The sequence below is a fragment of the Trichoderma atroviride genome, chromosome 1 (assembly GCF_020647795.1).
Source record: "Trichoderma atroviride chromosome 1, complete sequence".
In the NCBI taxonomy this organism is placed as follows: domain Eukaryota; kingdom Fungi; phylum Ascomycota; class Sordariomycetes; order Hypocreales; family Hypocreaceae; genus Trichoderma; species Trichoderma atroviride.
Window position 1 is genome coordinate 2,498,490 of NC_089400.1, and position 24,015 is coordinate 2,522,504.

The following is a 24,015-nucleotide window of genomic DNA, read 5'->3' on the forward strand; positions in this document are numbered from 1 at the left end:
ATAATTGTACATTTTTTCTTTTTAAAAGTCGGATTACGTAGGGATGCGAGTGCCGAGCGGCGTCGGTACTCGTGGCACTTTGCCGCACTGCTATGATGCGGCACGTACAAGCATGTAAGAGTATGCATGCATGCATCGCCGGAGAGGCCGCAGAACCCTTGAAGCGTCAGCAGCAGCCCTGCCATATTTCTTCCAAATCGTATCAGTACGTTGCAGTTTTGGAGGGGGCTTATCCCACCCCCTTCCAGACTTGTATCAAATATCGCTTCAGTCTCAATGCCCAATGATGTAGAACACGTGCTTTTGTCTTTGTAGAAAATTGGTCCTTTTTGCTCCGAGTTGGTAATATGTGGCATTGTGTGGGGGAAATGAAAGTGGTAAGCAAAACAAATCATCGGTAATCCAATGCTGAGGCATCAATTACTGTCATCATCTGCTCTTGAGACTGAGGACTCTGTCGGTGTATCTACGATGTAGACAATGATCTCCGGCGGTTCGATGAAATTGTCCGGCGGCAATTTCGCCGCATCAGCTCCTCGCGTAAGGGAAAGAGAATATTGCCGTCTCTGCTGAGTATTACTTACTCCTTGGGGGGCGGTTTTTGGGGGGGTACGCTCTTCTTTTACAAGAGAAAGACCAATGGCGACGGGGACTTTTTGCTGACCACGTCTAACAAGTCAGATTTGCTAAAGGCTTCGATCTTCGATCACTGTCTTGCCCTTTTGCCTTGTCCACCACCTTCTTTTGGCAATGCACTTACTCTGGGCAATGGATAAATAGAGCTATCCCTGCACCCTCTTGTTAGTTACGCGAAAGGCCCGGCCCGTACATGTATAATCACGTAACCAGCCTATTTAGCCGGGAAGAAGGCCGCAAGGTAGATGATCAAGACTTGAGAGCGAGAGCCCGCGGTGAGAAAAAAAGCTTCGGCAAGGGTCCGAGGCTATGATTCTTTCGGCATTGTATCAAAGACACATGTTGATGCGCAACTCTGCTTTGGGATGAGTGTAGATATGGGCAGGGGGGGGGGGGGGACCCGGTCACATCTCAGATTGCTCAGCAAAACCGCCAAGATGCAGGCCATGTATCCCGTTTCACGGATATGGTAACGGGTAACCGTGGCCTTGGATTCCGGGCGTGGGGGTTGCCTGGTGCTTATAGATGGGGTGATGGATGCCCTTGTGCATTTGGAAGCAGGTCTGACGCTCGTTTGGGATATAGGTGGAAGGTAGCAATGCCGTGGTGGTGTTCGTGATGACGATGGTGGTTGAGAAATGATGGTCTGGCGGGCAGAGCGGAAATGACAGCTAGAAGATGTGACGCGGATGCCGTTACGGAACTGTCATGGCCGGATTGGTGTCTTGTGAGTGCTGCGTGATGATTGGCATCTGTGTCGTGTAGTTGCCTCGTTTGTGTCGATATAGATGTCTGCCAGCTGATACCAGCCATGGTGCGTAATCAGTCTGTAAGACATAGAATAGCCTTGAATAGTGAAGAGAGGCTTGAGTGAATTGAGCCGACTGAGCTCAGCAGAGTTGCTGCTGCTACCCAAAATCAGCTCTGACGACAACTCGTATAGTTATCCATATAGACGCCTTTCCAAGATCATTATGCCACGGCACAACTCGATAATCGAGCACAACTGCTCCCGTCAAAGTTTCCATCTTCTAATCAATCTTGAACAGTTTTCGTTTCAAAACTCTCAAACTGACACCAGGTTTCCCCAGGTTATGACGACATTCGATGCGCAAAGCTCTCCATTTGTGCAACGCGATACTTGTCCCAGGCGCACGGTAATGCTACCATGTTCTCCAGCATCATGGTGCCAAGGGGAACAACGTTTTTATCGAACCACTGGAGTGGTTTGGAAGTGGTGCCCTTGCTGTTTAAATATAGACATCGCCAATCTGCTGCAACGCTGGTTTATGGAGAAGCCCAACTGAGATGAGTCTTTACTTTCAACTGTCATTTGGCCACGGCGAGTTTAGATTTGTGACTTTGAAGTAAACTAATCACATGGCGGGCGATTGAGCGGCGATTGAGCTTTTGGCAGCAGTGTTGAATACCTTATTCAATATTCCGTCTTGGCTGCCGTCTTTTTCTCTCTAGTAAAAAGCAAAGGAGCAGTCTTTGTTGCATTGACCCCCTAATAATACAACTCTGCTTTACAACCCCAAAGTATACGGATACATACAATGCAAATACCTACTCAGCATTGTAGACGGTCCGACAGCCGTGCTGTCAAGCGGGTACGCTATCCTCCACCAGACGGAAATGGCAAACCATCGTCGGACCGCCTCTCGGCTGCGCCTTGGCGCTACTTGAAACGTGATGATCGCCACGACCCAGTAATCAACCTCATATCAACATCTCGTATCTCCAAAGCTGCTGCCTTCCATCACAGACTCCACTGCCTTTACGGTCGACCGAACCAACCCACAACAGGGAAAGGCTTAGGAAGCGGGAGATGGAGAGCAGCGAGTCGAGGTAAAAAATACCAGGCCGAAGCCAGATCCTTGTCGGGCCGATCATGGCAGCATGACAAAGGAGAAGAGGCGAAAAAAAAAAAAAACACAAATGTCAAGCACTGACAGGATAAAAGTATTTCTCCCGCCTAGGAGGTGTCCTCCTCCGCGGATGTCCGGCTCCTTGGCTGATTGGCAGTATAGGGGCGTCTAAAGTGAAGCATTGCTTGGTTGCCAGGTTCAAAACTGTTCACATGATGGAAAGCCCTTCGGATCGAGGACGCAGTGCTCTCGCTTAAGTCTCACCTTTTGGGGGGCGCCGCTGCATAATAGAAGTCTTCTCGAAAAAAAGCAACAGGGCCAAAGCAGCCTGACCAGCCCCCCCCCAGTCCAGCCAAATCGCAGAATGCCTGGCTTGCACATGGGAAAGTTACCACCTCCCGACTGCCGAGTCGTGAAGCCGAGTCATATGCCAGGCATGGCTTGAACTGTGAAAGCCACCCTTTCCAATTCCGGTTCCGCCAGCACAAAAGCCAGGATGCGAGGTTATACCCAGGATGGTATGTCGATACGTGACGTGCTCGAATTTGGCCGCCACCCGAGACTGGCAGCCCGCCGCCACTCATCCACGTCTCGTGTTTTCTGGTACGATGCTTTCTTTCTCGCCATCAGGAGAATCGTGGTTTCTGGTCACCTTTCGATGGGTTGAAGGCTCCCAACAACGTGCCGCAGAACAAGCATACTGATAAGGGCAGAACTGGACAAACTGATTCGCTGCGGAGGATGCAGATGCTGGGCGGCGATTCCGAATGAGCTGGGCAGGTCTCTGAGCGGCCCATAAAAGCACTTTGAACAGGGCCGAACGACTGGGGCGCTTCTTGTCATGGCGGAACTCCAAACCATGTAAGCCCAGGGTCGACGTGTGAAGAGTCAGGGATAAGTTGAGCCTATTATTCTTTTTTTTAATTATTATTTTCTTTTTTTCTGAGAAAAAAGAAAAAGAAAAAGCAATTTTCATTTTATCGATTTTCGTCCCAACCAGCGCCCCAGAGCCCACAACCCACCGTTTCGGACCGTCTCATTCGAGTTAATATAACCAACCAATGCTTCGGCGTAGAAAATATCAACACGTCTCGTTTTAGGTCGTCTTTTGTCGACGTTAGCCCATAACAACACCTAGTTGCAATGATCTTCGAGCGCTAGGACGCCACACCCGCGTGGCTCGATGCTAGAGCCTGTCACTCTGCAAATCTCGGCCAATCATCAACTCGCCTCCAATTGACAAATTCCGTTTTCTGCAACCGTTACGGGTGAGATGAAATCGCCGACGGCAAAGGATAATGTGAATAAACAATTTAAAAAAATAAAAATGATGATAGAAAAAATATACATACCCATGGAATAAAATTAAGGAATCCTCAGTGGACCGCTAAAGAAAAATCTGCAGGCCGAGGCCAAGGTGACGGACCCTGGACTGATCACCACGTTTTTCCAAAAGTGCCTCCTTTTAGCACGCCGGAAGGCATCCGGTGGCCGGGGTCGCACAAGCCCATGCTGAATCTTGGCCTCGAAGGCCTTGTGACCTGGCAGCGATCTGGCTGTACCAGCATGGAATCCGTCTTCCCTTTTCTGGCAGGTTTAACGTTACGTGGGAATCTGATCGATGACACTAACCCGTCCACAGAGCATGTCCCCGGCCTGCCTCGTGCCATTGGCTAGAAAGGCGCTGGACGGAAAAATAGACTGGTTATGCCATGTGCATTAGCATGGCACTATTGTTACATGCGAGCTTGTTGTGCTTACTCGGAGGCTTTTCACAGACTTGTCGCCAACATCACTGATACTCACTGCTGTAAGTTGGTGAACAGCATAGGAGTATCTATTGCGTATGGTTGATCTCCAATCTCGTTTCCAAGACGCATGGCCCCCCGGGGCTTGAAGCATGAAACGAACGACAAAAAGAGGAAATAATGGCGCCCGAGAAAGTGCTTGCAGCAGCGGTAGGATAGCCAGATGAGCCATGCGTCTGGCAGTCGCCTCGGATATCGACATGCCTTCTCATTGGACCACAAGGGGAGCCCAGGCAAAAGCGGATAGCCTGTGAGCTTGACAGCTGCAGCCCATGGAGCTGATGGGGGACTGCACCGAACAAGGCTGAATTGCAAATTGGCTTTTGGTCCCTGATCGTCCTCCCCAAGTGGATGCCTTGGCCTGGAGCCCCATCTCAACGTTGCCATTCAAGGCCTGTTAAATTGATGCCTAATTGTGCGGAAGGCGTCGGTATCGTAAAGTGCAATGAGCATAGGCTTGCATAATACCCACGTATATGTAATCGCTGAGTCTCCATTGGTTTGATACAGCGAGATCCTCCTTCAAGGTGATCAGGCCGTTGTTGCCGTACACCACAGCCGCACCTCCACGAAAACACTTGTATAATACGCCCAGATGTATTATGGATTTCTTGTCTTGTTCCGGCAGTCTTCTCGAAAGTCCTGCCACGGAATTCTGCCGGGTTCTGATTCCTTCAACGTCTTGGTGGACTCCTGCTTGTCACTAGAGGCACTTGCGGATGTAGATGCAGACGAGAGACTTATTTTCTCCCGACTGTCTTGGCTGAAAGCGAGCACTTGATAGATTCCACGAATCCAAGTTTGCAGCTGTATTCGATGTAAGGGGCATACTTGTCCGTGAAAACCCGAGTGACGGCGAGAATAATCCCTTACATCCACCCCCCCCATTGATTTTTTGGAATCGGTCCTTGTGGAAGATACGCTCACGATTTGGCATCCGCATATTGTTCCCACTGTTTTGTTACGATGAGTTATCCCAAGATGTCCATTGGCATCACTGAATTATCGGCGAGAAATGTAGCTTGGCGAGAGTATCTCGGCCTCACTCGCAACATATCCACACACAAAGGGCTGCCGCCAATGCATATAAGCACGGCACTAGCGGTCGATCCTCTGGATCAGGAAAGCCCAAGTCTGCATCTGAGACGGCTTGTCGCACTCTGCTGATCTTCTAGAACCAAATTGTCAGCTCGTAGATGTGATCTGCGTGAGTATCTCGAGAAACGGCCGTTTTACACTGCAACTTTGACATTCACGTATCCGTATAGATGGTGTAAATGCAACCAAAGAACCATGTGAGTAAAGAGACCAGGCGAAGAACACGTGCATCCAGGGATTGACCATCTCCCGTATTCCTTCTGACAAGATACTAATCTAAAGGCACTTTGCCTGTACGAGCCACCCTACCTTATCCAAAACGGTTCGGCGATTTTGCGGGGGGAACGAAGATCGCGACCAAAGCTGCCTAGTCCCGGGCTGCTAGCCACAAGTCAACAAGCTGTTGGTCGCCGTTTAGAAAAGAATAAAAAACGTGGGAGACGGGGTAAAGACGCAATGAAACGTGCCTTTAGGCCCGCTCTTCTAGAAAGCTTGTCACGGCTTGGGGCAGCTGCCCGTGTGTAGGTACTTGTTTTGTACGGGAAAGATAAGAATGGGAACGTGCTTTTCCCCCTTTGCTGGAAACCTGGAGAGAATGCGCCACTGCAACTGCCACCGGATCAGGTCATCAACAAGAATTGCCACACTTGCCTGTCTAGATTTGGAATACACAAGGCTTCAAACAAATGGACACTGAATGCGCCTCTCACGAGGGTCGCAAGTCGGAGAAAACCCCAGCCACCAATAAGCTGCAGCGCCTCGTCTGACCCCCAGCGGGTACATGCCCCATGTACACACTTTCCATCCAACAAACAACAAAACGGTCAAACCGAATCCAGTCGTTTCTCGTGCCATCTGTTTCCCCTTTCGGGCCTGCTCGGTGTTCCCATTCTTTTCTTTTCTCCCCTCCACGGCCTGATGCGTATTGGCAAGTATATGTGCTTAAACTAGAAAATTCCATCCTCCACACCTCCCTCCCAAAGGGCTTGACTGTCTCGCTTTTTGAGACCGGGAGGATCATTATCGGTTCCAAATTCTCTCCCCACGGAGATTGAAATGTGCTTTTGGTTTCGGCCTTCACTTTGCGCGGGGGGCAAACGGACTTGTCGCGGGATCAGCAGGGTCGCATGAAATAGCCGTAATCGTATGTATAATCGGGGAGAAGGATAACAATAAACGCAAGGATCTCGGGCATACACGCCCCCCCCCCCCTCTTCAAGTAAAAACACCCCCAAAGCCAAACACATCATGGGGAACTTACAAAAAAGATTGAGAAAGCGAAAACAGCAAGAGCACAATGCGTTCACTTTGGGGGCAAGGGGACCCGATGGATGCCAGATTTAGATTGCGCCAGTAGCGAGGTAGATGTCTCTGAAGCACGAAGCACCTTTTTTCGAGCTGTCACATTTTCCAAATCCGATTCTGGGTTGCCGTTGCATTTAGCCGGTAAATATTTGTTCTTTTTTAGGTTAAAATAAAATATTTGTTCTTCTCTTTATTCTCTTTTCTAGTTCATTACCGTTGTTCTTTTTTTTTTTTTTTTATTCCACCTTATTCTCCGCCTCGCTTCGTGTAGCCGCGATTCAAAAGACGTACGTAATACGCCGGCCAGCGTCGACGTCGTCTGGAGGCCGCTCTGCCCCTTTTCTTTCTCCCGGGTGATGTATGTGACATTTCTCATTATGAATCCAACGAAAAGGCATGTAGCATTTCCCCGGACTGTCAAGTATTTTAGATTTCACGTAATGGATACTCCTTTTGCCCTCGATCTTGGCGCCAGGGGTTGCAGATGTGGAGAGGAGCATCACAAGTTTACAACCGAGACTTCATCAAGAGAAGCAGAAAAAGGTGCAAAGAGTCTTATAGGAGCATTCCATACGAGATGGTATTGTAATAGTCAAGAATACATCTAGTAAACTGCGTAATGTAAACTGACCACTCAAACACCCCCTAATCTTTCTTCGTTGCCGCAGATGTTCCAATTCTCTTATACTTCCTCGGATCCTTCTTCCTCATTGTAATCTTGTCTCTGTTTCCCTTACCCCCTTCCCAGAACCCCTTACCTCTCCTACCAATCACACTACGACCGCAGAAACGACACGCTTCAACGGCGTAGTTTTGCTCGCGGCTGCAAAACCCACAAATCATTCGGTTGGCCCACTCGTTGATATGATCCTCGGCCTGATCGTGGCACTTGTCACACCTGTACACGCGGTTACAGCATGAGAAACGGAACCACCGATACGACTTGCGGTAGTGGGCACAGGCGCCCCGCTCCGGGAGCTGGTCTCCGGCGTGGAGCCCGAGTTTCTCTTGCTTGCGCCGCATGCCGGCCGCGGGCGGGGGCAGCGATCCCGGCGAGACATAGAGGAACTTGACTTCGGGGATTTTGAAGGTGAACTTGCTGTGGCACTCGCGGCAGACGTTGGCCGTGGTCTCGCCCCTGACGGACACGAGGCCTTGGCTAGGGGTTGAGCACTTGGCGCACGTAGGCACAAAAGTACTGGGCAGCATATCTGCTACCTTGCATCCAGATAGATCAATGAAGCCGGCTCTTGCTGAATTCTCATGGACGAGCTGCTGGTTAAACTTGGCGGAGAGAGACGTCGCGCATTTCTTGCAGCTAGTCGCCTTTTCGACCGACGGCTTGAGTCCCGTGATGTCATTCAACGTTTTGCACCGCTCGCACTTGACGCTGAGGCTTAGAAGCGAAATCTGTAAAAGCTCAATACTGTGAAGTTCGACATTTGGAAACGATATCATGGTGCCGTGTTCAACCTCATCAGCAGATGGTGGTGCTCTCACATCATCACCTTCGCCCCCTAATACCGCTCCTCCATCATCTGCGTCATCCGAGTCAGAGTAGCTGTCCTCTACATCATCATCTTCATAGCCGACATTCCACTCAGGGGGCCGAGCAATGACCTGAATGTGGCCCTTTTCCTTGCTGAATGGCTGTGGCAAGCTAGTTGAATCCTCAGGCCTCTGTGGCTGCTTTCCTTTCGCCGCGGCCATGGCTTCTGCTGCTGCTGCTGCTGTAGCGGCGGCTGCCTTTTCCTTGTCAGCCTTTGCCGCTAGAGCATGCGCCTGTTTAGCTAGATTGTGAAGGTTTTGAGCCAAGTAGTTCACATGGCTCATGAGAGTCATTTGCTTCTGCTCCGCAGCTTTTTCTGCAAACAAATCTTCTATTGGTTCTGCATCTTCAGCATTCGCTTCGTTAAGCTGAACGCGCAGCTGCTGTAGCGGATACAAGAGCGGGATGATCAAGTGGATGCTGTTGACTGAGTGCAGTCCAGAGGGGAGCTCAGTACGGCGCTTTGGCTCGATTGGCAGCGTAAAGATGACACCATCTCCAGATCGACGAAACTGGGCCATTCTTCCCATTCTCGCCTCAAGCTGGCGGATCTCTTGAGCTCGCCTGGCCTTTGCCTCGGTGATTTGCTCTCTGGTATATGACGGTTCCGGGATATAGCGTCTCGGGGGGAGGTGTAGGAACAGGAGAGATAACCTTTTCCGCAAAGGGAGACTCGGCAGCAATGGAAGCTTGAAGTCCTGCTGCTTGGTCGAGATGTCTCGTGTCCCTGAACGACACGAGCTTAATCGTTTCCACCTTTTGCTCCGACAGAAATCGTTCCAGGTTCCTGTCTAGAGCATACACCAGGGCTAACAGAGTTGAGCCCTTCTTCTCCTCAGCTAGCCTATCCCAGCCTCTCTCAATATTGATGCTGAACCCTTTGGGGATATCTGTATTCCTGACTAGTAGTACCGGCCTTTCCTCCGGATACTCTTCTGGAACGCGGACATCACAGCTCAAGTAAGGCAGTTCAAAGGGGAAGTCTGGGTCCGAAGGTTTAAGCTTGAACACCAGCGATGTATCTCCCTCTAAAGTTGTAGACTCCTTGGGTGAGAATCTCCTCTTGAGCTGATCAATCTGAAAACCGCGCGGGTCCTGGACCTGAGCTTCGGGCACAGGTTTGGGGACGACTCGCGCACTAGAGGCACTGGGTACGGCTTGTTTGCGGTCCAGAGGGGAGCCATCTGGCTGCTTTTTGAGTGAAATCATGATGACGGGTCGGAATAAACGAATCCAATATGCGTACGTTGATAGCTGGCGAAAGAAAAAAACCACGGATATAACGGATAATTGTACAGACGATAGGAAATCAGAATGAGAAAAGGAAAGCCACGACGCCAAAGAACAAACAATAGAAACGAAATGAAGCTCCAAAGCTCTGCTCTGCGATTATAGTTGATGAGGAAAAATTGAAAAAAAAACGTTCATGAGCTCTCGTTTTAAGCTGCTCTTAGGAGGCGAAGAGGCGATATCAAGAGCTCAGGTGGGGCTGCTGAAGAGTGCTGTAGCTGGAGTTTGGAGCAAAAAAAGGTTAGTGGGGATCTTTGGATCAATGACAGCCTCCCTGGATGAGTCACTGGCTGTGGTGAGTAATAGCGATTACTAGTACTGCACTAACAGTATTAAGCAGATTACAGGGCTATACTTGATAGTGATGTACCTAAATACTATGGCCAGGATTTCCCTATTTAGACCTGTTCATTTCGAGAAGCACGGCGACAAGTTTTTAGCATCATAAAGTCTGTAGTCATCCCAAAGTGAGTCACTTAAACCCTAACTCTTTGAAGTAACTATCCCCTTTTGGTTGGCGATTTGATACTGTTGCTGTTACTGTTGGGCGGCGAAAGGTGCTATGCCCATGTAGTATGGGCATGTTTTATACTGAGCATCCTGCACGTACCTGCTTACATGTACTTTGCATTCGCTCGAATAGGCACAAGTACTTGTCCTGATTAAACACGGGGAAGACACCCAGGTTGAGCATCTCATCAGTCGATCACTGTTTATCATGGCGAAATAGGAAGGCGTCTTGGGGTATTGCGTCCATGACAAATTGGGCTGGTAACTCAGCCTGGCCTGTCAACTACCAGTAGACTGTAATCATGCAACATCTCCTCCTCTGTGGGATTCTGAGCAGTGTAATTGGTAATTAATTTGCGGGTAAGAATGAGTTGTCTGGCTTTCGGTTGGTTCATTTCAGAGCCGTACATGTACCCGTCGCGTGATTCCTGATCTCTGTTCGTATTGATGGGGGCACAAGTATGTAGGTACCTATGTAGACTAACAACGTCGAATACAGAATCCAGGCTGGGGACCTCTTGGAAAAGGGCGTTATTTGACGATGTGCTTGTTATCCAATACTGCAAAACGAACTTTGGACAATCATCAAATTAATTTGAAATATTTTGAAAGATTACTAAAAAAAAAGGCAGAGTACCTAGTGCCCAATGACTTTTCCATATGCTCGGGGTGCTGATAATAACTGCAGTGAAGTGGTGCTTCTCCGTCCTGCGAGACATCTCAACCGCCCTGACAAGATAAAAGATGGAAATCAATTTTTATTTTATTTTTTTATTTTATTAATATTCATTTGCCATTATTTTTCTGCTCCTTCTTCTGCTCGTTTATCCGGGGAAGAAAAGGCAATGATCCTATTTGCCTGATGATGGCCTTTTCAATGGAATGGAATGACTTTTTTTCGCAGAAAAGCTGTCTGGTGGACACATGCAGCTGCGCCGCCGTCTATTATGCATGCATGCCTACCTATCTGAACACCTGGGTGGTCTTAAACTTTGGGAATGGGAGAAGAGAAAAAAGGAGGCAACCAGGATGCGGAGTGAAAAAAAAAAAAGAGGAAAACTCTGATGCAGCCTGAATCGAGACAATATGGAGACTGTTTTTCGTGGGCAGATATCAAGGGTCGCTGCATCACGCTGGCCTGTATGTGCCTGTGCAGCAGCGCCATGCCACGTCCAGACGCAGCGCCCGGCAGTGCGACCCGTGGAGGTGCTCAGAAGCAGTCTTTGTCAGAGAAATACAAACCCTATACATGGAGATAGTCACAGAGCAAAGTAGAGTTTGCTGTTGGCCAGGGCTCAGTTGCCGCATGGCTGCTCGTCGTGATCAGACTCGCAACTCACACGCAACTTACACGCCCCCGTTTGGAGCCCCCGGATGACCAGCGCGTATCCGCGAGACAGAAGCCCTAAAGAGGAGGCACCTTGGTGGTACCAGCAGAACTAGCAATACTGTACCTAGTGCTAGGTGGTGCCATCACAGTTAGGTACAGTCTGTGAGGAGTAGATGCGTGGATGCAGGTAATGGCCGGTACGGGACGAAGCAAGGAGTGTCTATCTGAGGTACAGCACTCGCACCCAATGGACGTGCTCCGTACTTGGACATTTTCGCATTTGATCCGGTCTGTCATTGATGCCCTTGTGCTCCATAGTACTAGATGATACCACAATCTGTTGGTTGAAAAGGGCATCCTCGTGGTGCTACGAGCAGCGCACATGGGACGATGCAATGGCTCTCGAAGGAGTGGACGGACGGAGAAAACAACCAACAATGCTCGATCGCGGAGTAATTTCTGCTTCTCGTCTGCTTTGCCTTGCTCTGCATAAAAAAGGCAACATGCACACAATCCACAGCGGAGGGATTGGACAGCTGGACGGCGGTGGAGGTCTGCCAGCTCAGCATTTCCCAGGCAGATGACCTGCGAGGTGCGGCATGGCGGCTGCATCAGCGCCTGGGGGCGGTGAGAGGCGGTGCGAGTGTGGCAGGCAGGACTTGGTCTTTTGTTCTTTGTTTTTCTTTTTATTTTCAAAATTTAATTAATTTTTTATTTATTTATTCACAGCTGCATGCCATCAACCCCTGCAACACACGCCTGAGCTGAGAGCAGAAAGAGGAGGCCGCAGCACGGCCAAATTGGGCAACCGTTGCAAGCACAGAGTCGACACAGCAGCGCAAAAGTCGATTGCTTGAAGCATCCGGTGGAGCCTCGACACCACCTCCCATGCAGCTTAATATAAGAATAGATTATTCACGGCCGAGAAAAAATACAAAGATATTCTTGATTTTTTATTTTTTCCAAATACCTACTCAGCACCACCCCACTGCAACCTCCGCTACCCCTGCTCCCTCTTTTTTTTTTTTTTCCCCGGCGCCGCTTGGGTATCGACAAGAGGCTGCAAGGCTGCTTCAACTCATGCTTGTCTCCTCTCTCACATGTCCACAGTAACAAATGCTGTGCTGGACGGGCATGTCGACCCTACTGGACTAGACTCATGGATAGGTACCTCTTTCAATGCCCTACCCGTGTACCTCGCCTCCCACAGATCAATGTAGAGCAACATGTCCAGCTTGCTCTTGTTTGTACTCTAGCTGCTTAGGGCACTCTTCTTCCCCCGTCTTGACAATCCTTGGACAATCAGGCTCCTCCGGCTCTGCTTTCCGCTGGATTGTGGCTGTTGCTTTCTCTTCTTTACCCAGCAGAGCTGGAAGGGTGTATCTATATGGGCAAATCTCAGCATGAGCGTGAGCAGCCATTTCAGCCCTCCATTGACGCTGGATGGCTATACCGTAGGAATCTCCGAAGGCCGCTCGTGTATATCTCGTGCCCCTGTTCATCACGTTTGCTTTTGCCTCTTCTCCTTCTTCTCGTAAATCGAGGCATCGACCATGGCCAATTGTGTGTACATTCATTGTTTCCCGCCTTTTCCCCGCAATAGCGTTTCAACGCGGCCATCTCCCACATCAAGCGTCAAAACGGCCGGTGGCTGAAATCACAGGCCAAAGCGCGCCAGGCCATCTGACGGTTTGCTCGCTCGACTCTCGCCATGCAGGACGGAGCATGTGTCCTCGGCCACCTGAAGGGCTGCATGCTAATGTATGTGCGTACGTCTGTATTCCCTCACACATACGCAGACTGCTGGACAGCACAGGCACTTACATGTACACTCTTACTTACACACACACACCTCTCTCTGTTCGTACGCGCAATGCTTGGGCGTCAGCTATCTGATGTTATCCGCATGTGCTCCGCACACCAATACTGCTGCTTAGAGTATAAGCAATATAAGCTGCGGGCTAGCAATTCAGGTCGCCAATGCTCACGGCCCTCTGTACTGTCGTGTGCATGTAGCCATCACCACCTACCTTATACATACTTGCAGCGCTCCGTTTCAATGCCCTGTTGGGCGTTTGTATCTACCATGTAACCCAATACAGCTGCAGCATAACAGGTTCCGTCATCTCAGGGTGGCAATCATATCAGCACGAGCCGTATCATCGTCTGCCCAGATGCTTACCGGGCCAGCCATCACTTCAATCCCTCGTCATCGCTGCAGCATCCATCTCTTACTCTTCCCCGGGCGAACGAATGACGTACCGAATAGGACGAATCAGTCAGTCATCCTAGGGTTACATACAAAGAAGCTGTCCAAACTATTGAATGTAGTGCTACGGCAGTACCCGCCTCTCGCTAATAACAAATTCGTATCTTGGACGGAAGACGATGGCGCCAGAAGCCCGTCTCTGACTGGCTCGCCGTTTTGTACTCTCCTCGCAAAAACGGTCAAAGCTCACACTCTGTAACCTCATTCGACGAGCGCCTCAAGCCACTTACACGGGCACGTCTCACGAATCTGGCATAGGTTGCTTGCTCTCCATTCATTGTCAAGGCTATCCTTGTAAACAAAGGCTCAGAGATTGAATCAGGAAAAGGGAATTGCGTCTGTGCGGCACCAAATCGGGATGAGAGCGTCGTCCACGTTTCGCAAGCGAGCTCGAATGAAATTGCACGGGATGCCGTGCAATGTGATGGGCGCCGACCGGTGTGATAACATACTGAAGCGCTTTTGTCTTACCACCACCGCCATCTATTCCAGCCCGCATGCTGTGTACATCGAATTCGCCCGAGACGTCATGTGTACATATGCATTCGTACCACCTCGTTCCTCACCGACTGGAGACTGCGCCTCCGTTTTAGGAATAGGTACATGGTATTGTAAAACAGATACTAATGCAACTTGCCTTGGCTTTTGCATGAGTTTCCAAGTTGTTTGCTTACCGGTAGTATCAGCCGCAGCTGAAATCCTTTGCACGTGTGCCGAAAGTGAGCAAGGGGTAATATTAGACCGTGATTTTTTCCCATCGTTTCAGCTTCCCCTTGACAACGACTTACAAAAACAAGTATCCAAAGATATAGAATAGAAGATGCTTTTAAAAGGTATGTGATTATGTAAAATCCTAGACGGCAACAAGAGAGAGTATAATAGATGGCGAATGATACCAATGTATGGCAGATAATGGCAGGGAACTGTACATGTGCTAGGACGCGGCAAGAAGAGTGCAGCGTACGGAGGGGATACAGCAGTGATACTGTAACCACTTCAAAAGAGCAAGGGTCTTCTTCAAATAGAGATATTCTGTATGTTTGCTTTAGAAAATGGCTTGGTTAGCGCATAATGTCTTATACATCCAGCGTTCCATTCGGGGGGCCAGGAATTCGGCCCCGAGCGGGCCCAAAGTGCTACAAATTCAACATTGGGCGTTAATAGCCTTTGTATTTGAATAAAAATGAATAATTAAATGTTAATTATTATATATTTATTTGCTAAAAAAATAAATCTGTCATGCTTGCATTCTGTGTAGTGCAACGTAATAAACGGCGAGTTCGGGGACCAAGGAGTACCCGAGTATTGTTGCTACGATAAAATAAAACTCATTGTTTAAAAGGGAAGTAAAGCTTTCTTCTATTGGAAACTATGTCTGTATACTAACGACACTTTCAAGTTAAAGGAATATATGCGGAGATTGGAAGGTTTTGAAGAAGTAGAAGAAGTAGAAGAAGTAGAAGAAGTAGAAGAAGTAGAAGAAGTAGAAGAAGTAGAAGAAGTAGAAGAAGTAGAAGAAGTAGAAGAAGTAGAAGAAGTAGAAGAAGTAGAAGAAGTAGAAGAAGTAGAAGAAGTAGAAGAAGTAGAAGAAGTAGAAGAAGTAGAAGAAGTAGAAGAAGTAGAAGAAGTAGAAGAAGTAGAAGAAGTAGAAGAAGTAAAAGGAAGAAAAGCCTGCTCTTTCACGAAGTAGCTTTGCTTGCCCCCGTGAACGCTTCTAGTGGGCATCTATTTTAGATAGCTTTCATCGGATCCAGTCACTGAAGCTGAGACTGAATACAGTATTTTATTGAACAGACCTTCGCGGCTTATATTGAACCTATATGTCTACACCAAACACTTACACCTTTGTTTCATCTAGTGCTTCGCTAGTTGAATGTTGCCTCTGTTTGAGATCCGAGGCGCGCTCAAAGTGGTATTCAGCCTGTTGATGGAATGGTTCCAAATGCACGGTAGGCAAGGGCCAGAATATCCAGATAGCACGCCATATTTCCCGTGAAGATTGTACAACGACTTTTGCATAGAAATTGTCTCGAAAATATTGCCATTCCTGGCCATCTGGTGCCCAGCATGCCCTCTCCACAAGTTTAGCAAAGTATAATGGAATAATTATCAGCGGTAAAAAGAATGGAATTGACAGCGCAAAAGGACCTAAAGCGAGCACATACGTTAGTTTTAGCCAACATCACATCAAGAATACGTGAAGAGTACCGTACATATAAGTCCCAAATACATATTCTTTAGCCAGAGCTGGCCCCAGCACATAAGGCAGAACGTTGCTAGAATCGGCCGTTTGGAATAGAAATCGTAAGGTATTATAAGTGGAAGCGAGCTGATAATTACCAGCTGCAAGAAGGAACCTTCACAAGGTGGTCTGAAGGTGAGGTACATGGTTATGTGTGAAAACCAATTCCAAATGAGACGCAGTATATAAAAAAACCGGAGAGGCTTGGACTTGAGAGAGTGGGAGTTGATTTGGATTTCCTGCGGCACAAAGGTGAGGCGAGAAACCGTTTGGTATTGGAAAATTGCCCATGCTATGCTTCCAACGACAAGTAGAATGTCGGATAAACCAGACAGTAAAGAACCCAACAGAATCACAATGTGTGGTTGATAGAATTCGAGATTGAGGTAGCTTGCGATTTGGGCTAGATGGAGCCAGTTTAAGATTTCGGCTAGGAGGGCATTGATGATGTTGAGATCGATGTAGTCAGATATTATGGCTAGGAAAACGTTGTTGGTGTTGCCCAAGGTAGAATTTGGTAATTCGGCCATGAATGTGCCGTTGGCAATTTGTACAGAGTCCATATCGATAGTGATGGCTGGTCTCTGTTGGGATTGAATAATGTAGCTGGTTAATCCGCGATTGAAGAGATGGGGCTGGTATGTTGGGGATGGATGGAGTACCTGGGAAGGGCGAGATGTACAAATGTTTTGGTAGAGTGCCACGCGGATTCGGCCAGTTTGGCCATAAAGGCCGGATCATCCAGGTCACTTAATAAGGTTCAAGATAAATCTTCCACATTGAAGATAAAGTTCCTCGCCGATGGCGCCACACCGAAACGCTGGAGCAACAAAGAAGCCACCTATACGGAAACCAGCCTTGAGTTGCAGGTATAAAGGCCCCTCCTTGAAAGATGGATGAAATCATTTTGAAGGCATTGTAGTAAATGCTGTGCCACTATTATCCTGAATTTCAAGGAATGCAGCGCGGCACATTGGGGTGGCATACAGATCTTTGTCATATGCGATGACGGCAAGACCTTAAACTCACCGTTGTTCTCCCATTTGCTTACCTCCTTGAAGTGCTGCGAGGATGACGACTTGATTCAATGCCCCAATTCACCAGATGTGGACGAATCTTGAACAATATGGCAGAATCTCATACGTGAAAATGGCGAAACACATGAACGACGTCTTTTTATCCGAATCAGAGTATAGAGAGGATGATAGAAGGCGTCGGGAACAGTATGCGTCCCCCAACGTGAGAGTCGTATAAACCTATGATCTGCGACTTCAGGGGGCACATAGAGGGCCAAAACTACGGACAAGAATATAGAGGAAAGCTTCAAGCCATCTTAAACCACTTAGGCACCTAATGATAAAGCCCCAGTACAGTACATTCTGCCTGAACTGCCTGGTTGACAAAGTGTCCCTATATGGTCTGGCCTACCATGGTGGAATTCTCTATTTACAAGGACATTTTGTTCGGAGTTTGAGAAGTACATGGCGACAAACACTCCAATTAACACAGATAAAACATGAGCCCATATGAACTTTGTAGATTGATTTAGATTATCAGCTCGCGGTGATGAGCAAAGTAGTTTCTATTTGACCAACCATGCTTTTGATATAAAACCCCTTCTATGCTCAGACTGAAGCTCCTTAAAAATCGTTATCATCAGCGCCAGACACAATGACATTGTTAACCTTGAGAACCATTCGGCACAGCTGCGTCGCCAGTTGCAGCTGTTGCTTCTTGCTAATCAACGGATCAATGACAAAAGCGGACTTCATGTCGTTATCGCCACGTCCCATGCAGTCAACACCAAGCTTTCCTCTGTTCTCAGGGCCTGCCTTGACCTGCTGACTCTTCACCTCTGCCAGAGTTGAGATGGAGTTGAGACCGCTGTTCTCGGCCAGGGCCATGGGGACGGCATCCAGAGCCTCGGAAAAGGCGCGCATGGCATACTGTTCCAGACCAGGGGTCTTGCCTGCAGCGTCCTCTACTGCCAAGGAGCAGGCAATCTCTGCGGCACCACCTCCATATACGACTCGGTTGTCCTTTACCAAGTTTCTCACAACGCAGAGAGCATCGTGGAGAGAACGCTTAGCCTCGTCAATGATCTAAATATTCCATGTCAGCTGGTATTCGATCAAGCAAAGAGTTTTTTCATCATACCATCTTGTTGCTTCCTCGTACGAAAACGGTCACAGCTCGGGTGTTGGCGCACTCCTCGATAACCAGCATCTTCTCCCTTGTTGTTCCGAAAGACATTTCTCTGACAATGCCAGCAGAACCCAGCTTCTCAGGCTTCAGGTCCTCAAAGCGAGGCACTATCCTGCCATTGGTTGCAATGGCAATCAGCTCAATCTCAGGACCACCAACCCATCGAACAGCGGGGAGCTGGTTCTGGAGCAGCAGGTGGTTGGCCTCATCGTCGAAACCCCACTGGCAGATGGCCAGGTTGGCGCCGGTATCCTTGATCTGCTGAATCATTTCTATGAACTTGTCCTTCTCGTAGTTTTGTAGCTTCTTGAACTCTTCTACGCTTGTGATGTCGAGGTGGTGCTTGGTCTTGGGCTTAGGAGGCTCGAAAGCGCATGTCAAGATTGCAATCTTGGCATCCTTGACTTCTGAGGGCATCTGAGGGTGAGAAAAGTCCTTGTCGATAATCACACCCTTGACAAGGATAGTGTCCTCGAGAGCGCCACCGACCTTGCCGTCAACCTTGATCAGCTCAAAGTCCACATCCTTGCGCTCGAGATCAGCCACCGACAGAACTGCGTCAACGGCAATCTTGGCGAACTGGTCATGGGCCTTGGAGACAATCTTGCTTCCCAAACTCGTCCGTGCGACCTTGAGCAGGTTAGTAGTCTCCTCCTTTGTAAACTCGATCGTGTCTGAGATCTTGTCCAGCTCAGCAACAGCAATATCGCAGGCCTGGTCGTAGCCGTCGGCAATACGGATAGGGTGAATGCCCTTGTCGATGAGGTCGGCGGCCTGCTCCAAGAGGGCACCAGCGAGGACAACAACGCCCGTTGTGCCATCACCGATTTCCTCATCCTGTGATTTTGACAGCTCCACCAGCAGCTTGGCAACGTGGTTGCTGACATCCATCTGCTGAAGAATGGTGGCTCCATCGTTCGTGACCGTGATGTCGCCGTCCGGTGAGATTAGAATCTTGTCGAGACCGCGAGGACCGAGTGATGTCTTGACGATGTTGGCGACTGTTCGGGCAGCGAGGATATGTGACTTGACAGCTTCGTTGCCAAACTGGCGCTTCTTCTTCCCCTGACTAGACCGCTGTTAGACAGCAGGCAGCTGCACACGAGTTTCTGCAACTTACTCTCTGACAACAATGAAGGGCCGACCTTGCTCATCCTTCACCACCGCCGCTGCGCGCTGAATGTTAGCTGCGATTTCGTCGCCATAGACGGGTCTTCGGAGCCTTTACCGTTGGAAACATCTAGATCTAAAGTGCGTACTTGTTAGTTTGAATGCCCCTGACCATGGCCATCGTTTGATTCGTTCTCGACTTACTCAGCGACATCTTGGCTGGGGGAAACTTGTTGTCGAGTTTGTACAGACAAGTGAAATCAATCGGTCTCGGCACCAAAAAATAATTACCCCCTTGATTTGGTGACAGAGTATAGCTTCGAGCTTTCCACGATCGTGCCCGAATTTTTCGACCACTTGGGGGGAGTTGCCTACAACTCCCACTACAAAGGGTGCGGGACACGGACAAAGTAAAGTCCGCCTACCGGCACCCCGCCATATTATCAAGCTTCTGGAATTGCCCCTCCATGACTTAATCTGGCGGATGGAGCACAGTTGCCCCTCACGACCAGCGACTGTCTTGGAAGCTAAAGGAGCGCTGGGCTGCTCGCTGCACGGATTAAGGTTTTAGGCGTTCATTGTCGGGTATTTTTCTTTTCGTCTCTTTCAGTTTTGAGATTTATTTCCAACATTGGCTGAAGCTTGTATAACTATCGCAAGGCATAATTCTGATACTGCGCGGTGGCGGCTGTGGCAGCGTCTGCCTAATCGATGAATGAGTCAACCCCGAGTGTTCGTCATATAGAGCAGTTAGTCCCGGGAAAACGTTCGGCGCCGGCAGCCAGATCAACCTTTCAAATCCACCCACGAAGCTCGACACTGCACACATTCCTCTATAAACAAACTCGAACAAGCACTCGTATACGCCATCGCAATGGCGCCTCCGACCACGTATGACGACGATGACTTCGTCGACCAGTATGACGACATTGAGGAAGAGGACGAAATGAGTGCCGAGGACAAGGTTGCGATGCAGCAGGGGACCGCAGAAGTACAGAAAGCTCTTGGGACGGAAGCAAGCAAAGTCACAGTTGCGCAAATACAAGAGGCTCTATGGCATTACTACTACGACATCGATAAATCTGTCACCTACCTGACAAAGACCTTTATTGCGCCAGCTCCAAAAGCAGCTCCCAAACCAGCGCCGAAGAAGGCACCTGAAGGTAAGACTGGCGCGTTTCCCTTACCAACCAATCAAGCCCTGTTTTTGCGAACCTTTGAAGCAAACCGCGAATCGCCTGAGCACGATGCATACGCTGCAAACTTTTACGGCACTCCCATTCACACACTCATGTTTCCCATCATGGAGAAGCCTCGGATATCTCCAGCGTTCTTCGACGACATGCCATGGCTAGAGATACCGAAAGCACGAGAAGCCGTATTTATTGAGCCACCACGCTCTGTTGGAGGGCTCTTGGGAGGCAGCAGTTCCGCCCCTAAGATGTCCAAGCTCCAAGCACTGGCTGCGCTTCGCAAGAAAAAGGCCGAAGAGAAGAAGGATCAAGAAAGAACCACTCCGCCAGAAGACGAAGTGTCGAAGCTTTCGATTTCCGATAGTCGCAACAAAGAGAATACCGGCCTTGGCTCGAAGCTTAAACACGACTCAGCAGTGGCCTCTGATGCGCCGGCGCAGGAGGGAGAGATACCAAAAGGCGTCGTTGGCAATTCTGTCGGGGGACACGCCGATTCGCCAGCCATCAATGAAAGCGAATCCAGTGTCAATACCAAACCTGAAGAGGAGCCGGTAGTGAGCCATAGCCATGCTCCTTCTGCATTCGCGCGCACACTGTTCGGCTCGGCTCTGGAGGCGGACCAAACGCAGAGGCGTCATGTTTTTGCCATGCCATACACCCAGTCTTCCTCTTTCCTAGCCAACGCCTTCTCGGAGCCCAGTCCAGACGATATTGTGCTCGCAGCTCAGGCGAAAGGTTCGAGTTTTGCTAAGGCGAAATGATGGGCTAATTCTAATTTTTCAACCAGCGGGAAAGAAAACTCCAGCCACACCGAAAACCACGAAGAAATCACAAAAGAACGAGGAAGCCGCCAAAGAGGGCGGGCTTGCGAGCAGCGTCTCAAGCCTCAAGATTAACGACGGGCCGCCACCTAATAGCAAAGGCCTCGACGTTATCAAGGAATTTGAACAAAATGCTAGCAAGAGGAATGCTAGTTTCGTAGTCGTTGGTACGTTTCTTTATGTTGTTCCGAGAACGATTACTGCCTGAGATGAATGTCACTGACTATCGTTTAGGACACGTCGATGCTGGCAAGAGTACATTAATGGGCCGACTTCTTCTGGAGCTGAAGCTTGTTGAGGAGCGCACAGTCGACAAATACCGCCGACAAGGTGAAAAGATTGGAAAGCAATCTTTCGCGTTGGCATGGGTCATGGACCAGCGAAGTGAAGAACGAGACCGAGGAGTGACGATAGACATCGCCACCAATCACTTCGAGACCGAGTCAACAAAGTTTACAATTCTAGATGCTCCGGGCCATCGAGACTTTGTGCCCAATATGATTGCTGGCGCTAGTCAGGCAGACTTTGCAATCCTTGTTATCGATGCCAACACTGGAGCTTACGAGAAGGGTTTGAAAGGCCAAACACGAGAGCATGTTCTGCTTCTACGGAGTTTAGGTGTTCAACAGCTAATCGTTGCTGTAAATAAACTCGACATGGTCGGGTGGTCCCAGGATCGTTTCCAAGAAATTTTAGAGGAAGTTTCTGGGTTTTTGACTGGCCTCGGGTTTCAAGACAAGCATGTCACGTTTATTCCCATATCAGGGCTGAACGGAGACAACATTGTCAAGAGAACAGAGGATGCTGCTGGACTCTGGTATAAAGGACCTACTCTAATAGAGGGCTTGGAAGCATCTGGGCCGTCAACCGCACGAGCTCTAAAGAAACCCTTCCGGATGGCGATTTCTGAGATTTTCCGCTCGCAGCAGGGAACTACGACTCTTGCTGGCCGTATAGACTCTGGCACCATCCAAATTGGAGATCCTGTGCTAGTGCAGCCAAGCGGAGAGTCGGCGTACATCAAATCTATAATGCTTGATACCGAGGCCAAGGACTGGGCGGTGGCTGGACAGAATGTCAGCGTTGCTTTGACGAACATCGATCCCATTCATATCAAAATCGGCGACATCATCTGCCACACAACGGATCCCATCGCTGTTGGCGATACATTTACCATGAAGGCCATGGCATTTGAGCATCTGATGCCGATGCCAGTGGATCTTCACCGCGGCAGACTCCACGCAGCAGGCCAGATTCAATCCATAGCGGCTACTCTCGACAAGGCCACTGGTGAAGTAGTCAAGAAGAAGCCCAAGGTTGTACAGCCCGGAGGTGTGGCTCGGATTTTGATCAAGCTGGAGGCAAAGGTTCCCTTGGAGGCCGGACAACGGGTTGTTATACGAAGCGGAGGTGAAACCATAGCCGCTGGCTTATTAGAGTAAAATTGGCATTATTTTCTTTTTACTTTTCTCCTTTGGTTTACGGGTATAGACTGGGGATATTTTGCAACCAGAAGCAAAATGGGCGCTTGTTAGATAAGATGCGTATACCAATATCGAAGTGCCATATCAGGATAAAACCGCGAATTTTGGGAGATTTTCCTTTGCTACAGACTGAGCCCATTAGCATGACACATATCGAATGCGGCAAGCCAACAAAATAGAAGCTTCTATCGGCAGCCTTGCACATTTTCTAGTACTTAGCATGACGTGTAGGAACTTTCTAGGTACTACTAGCATGAAGTTGATACCACGTAGCCACAGACTACAAGTAGGTATATGCGTGGCAATCCACTTATAGAACTTCAGCCTCGTTGTGGCAAATCTTAACTTGACAGCAGAGCATTTGCCTCTACGGTATCCACTGGGGAAATGCCGAGCGCTGAAGCGGAGAAATGGCTAGTAAAAACACTTGGCCTGAAGGGAGACTGGCGCTTATTACACCGGATACGAAACATTTTAAGCATAAGCAAACTATACATAGAAGGCGAGAAAGAAGGGCAGCCTGCAATCATGTACAACGTGGCCAGAGCGCTTTTACAGCAAACAGCTTCCTGTTCCGTGATGATATTGTGCCTAATACCAAGACTCGGTCCCATTTTGCCAGCCGCCGAACCCCATAGTTGTAGCTCTGAGTCACGCTATTGGAATAGCATCGAAATTCTTCCGTCAGCGTCCAATACCAAAACCCAGAAGCGTGGCCTCTTCGGCCTGGAGGCTGGAGGGGCAAAATGGAGAACGTGTGGCGTTGGTCGTTCACAGCACCTCCAAATAGGTAGGTGTGGTGTTTGGAGCCTCTTGGTAGGCTGTCAAAAATGCCCGGCGAGCAGGTACAGGGCGCCATTGCTCCGTATCATTGACAGAATTGCACTGTATAATAGTGTCTCAGTCTGCGCGACATCACAGTACGCGGATATAAGACCCCTGTCACGTGCGGGGCAGAAGGTTCTGGGGACCCTGTTTGGCTCGCGCAAGGGACCCGTACCTCGAACTTACCTGAAATCTGGCCTTTTTGGAGCCTTCTGGACACCTCAACTTTTTCTGGGGCAGCATTCATAAAGTGGCCGATCGTCGCCTTTCTCTTCTCCAACCCATTTTTTCCCTTTTTCTCTCCAGCAAAAATACCCCCTCGCCTGGTGAATACGCCTGGTCTGAGGAAACAATTGAGCTCGCTGCGTTAGATCGCTGCGCATTTTCCTTTTCTTTTTTTCTTTTGAGCCATACCGGGCTTATACGTGCGCGGGGTACATATTTCGGCGCATACTTTTTTTCCAAAAAC

General features: G+C 49.1%; 6 protein-coding genes across 6 annotated transcripts; 1 reads left to right on the forward strand and 5 right to left on the reverse strand.

The window, feature by feature from the left end:
• Nucleotides 1-3,087: 3,087 nt before the first annotated feature.
• On the reverse strand, nt 3,088-3,483 carry TrAtP1_000928 (uncharacterized protein; the record flags this gene model as incomplete). Its single annotated transcript, XM_066110783.1, has 1 exon — nt 3,088-3,483. One exon carries the CDS (start codon nt 3,481-3,483, stop codon nt 3,088-3,090), a length of 396 nt encoding a protein of 131 aa, XP_065966856.1.
• A 3,880-nt stretch (nt 3,484-7,363) lies between these two features.
• TrAtP1_000929 (uncharacterized protein) lies at nt 7,364-8,797 on the reverse strand (the record flags this gene model as incomplete). Its single annotated transcript, XM_014090588.2, has 1 exon — nt 7,364-8,797. One exon carries the CDS (start codon nt 8,795-8,797, stop codon nt 7,364-7,366), a length of 1,434 nt encoding a protein of 477 aa, XP_013946063.2.
• Nucleotides 8,798-8,804: 7 nt separating this feature from the next.
• TrAtP1_000930 (uncharacterized protein) lies at nt 8,805-9,476 on the reverse strand (the record flags this gene model as incomplete). The annotated part of the gene is made up of 1 exon (XM_066110784.1): nt 8,805-9,476. One exon carries the CDS (start codon nt 9,474-9,476, stop codon nt 8,805-8,807), a length of 672 nt encoding a protein of 223 aa, XP_065966857.1.
• A 5,589-nt stretch (nt 9,477-15,065) lies between these two features.
• TrAtP1_000931 (uncharacterized protein) lies at nt 15,066-16,471 on the reverse strand (the record flags this gene model as incomplete). Its single annotated transcript, XM_066110785.1, has 2 exons — nt 15,066-15,380; nt 16,265-16,471. The coding sequence occupies 2 exons, from the start codon at nt 16,469-16,471 to the stop codon at nt 15,066-15,068; spliced, it is 522 nt and encodes a 173-aa protein (XP_065966858.1).
• Nucleotides 16,472-17,405: 934 nt separating this feature from the next.
• TrAtP1_000932 (uncharacterized protein) lies at nt 17,406-19,686 on the reverse strand. The gene is made up of 5 exons (XM_014090892.2): nt 19,428-19,686; nt 19,342-19,359; nt 19,234-19,282; nt 18,066-19,182; nt 17,406-18,010 (listed from the first exon to the last, which is right to left on the reverse strand). The coding sequence occupies exons 1-5, from the start codon at nt 19,435-19,437 to the stop codon at nt 17,549-17,551; spliced, it is 1,656 nt and encodes a 551-aa protein (XP_013946367.1). The 5' UTR covers nt 19,438-19,686; the 3' UTR covers nt 17,406-17,548.
• TrAtP1_000933 (uncharacterized protein) lies at nt 19,687-22,978 on the forward strand. Its single transcript, XM_066110786.1, has 3 exons — nt 19,687-21,151; nt 21,204-21,404; nt 21,472-22,978. The coding sequence occupies exons 1-3, from the start codon at nt 20,098-20,100 to the stop codon at nt 22,677-22,679; spliced, it is 2,463 nt and encodes an 820-aa protein (XP_065966859.1). The 5' UTR covers nt 19,687-20,097; the 3' UTR covers nt 22,680-22,978.
• The last annotated feature ends 1,037 nt before the right edge of the window (nt 22,979-24,015 follow it).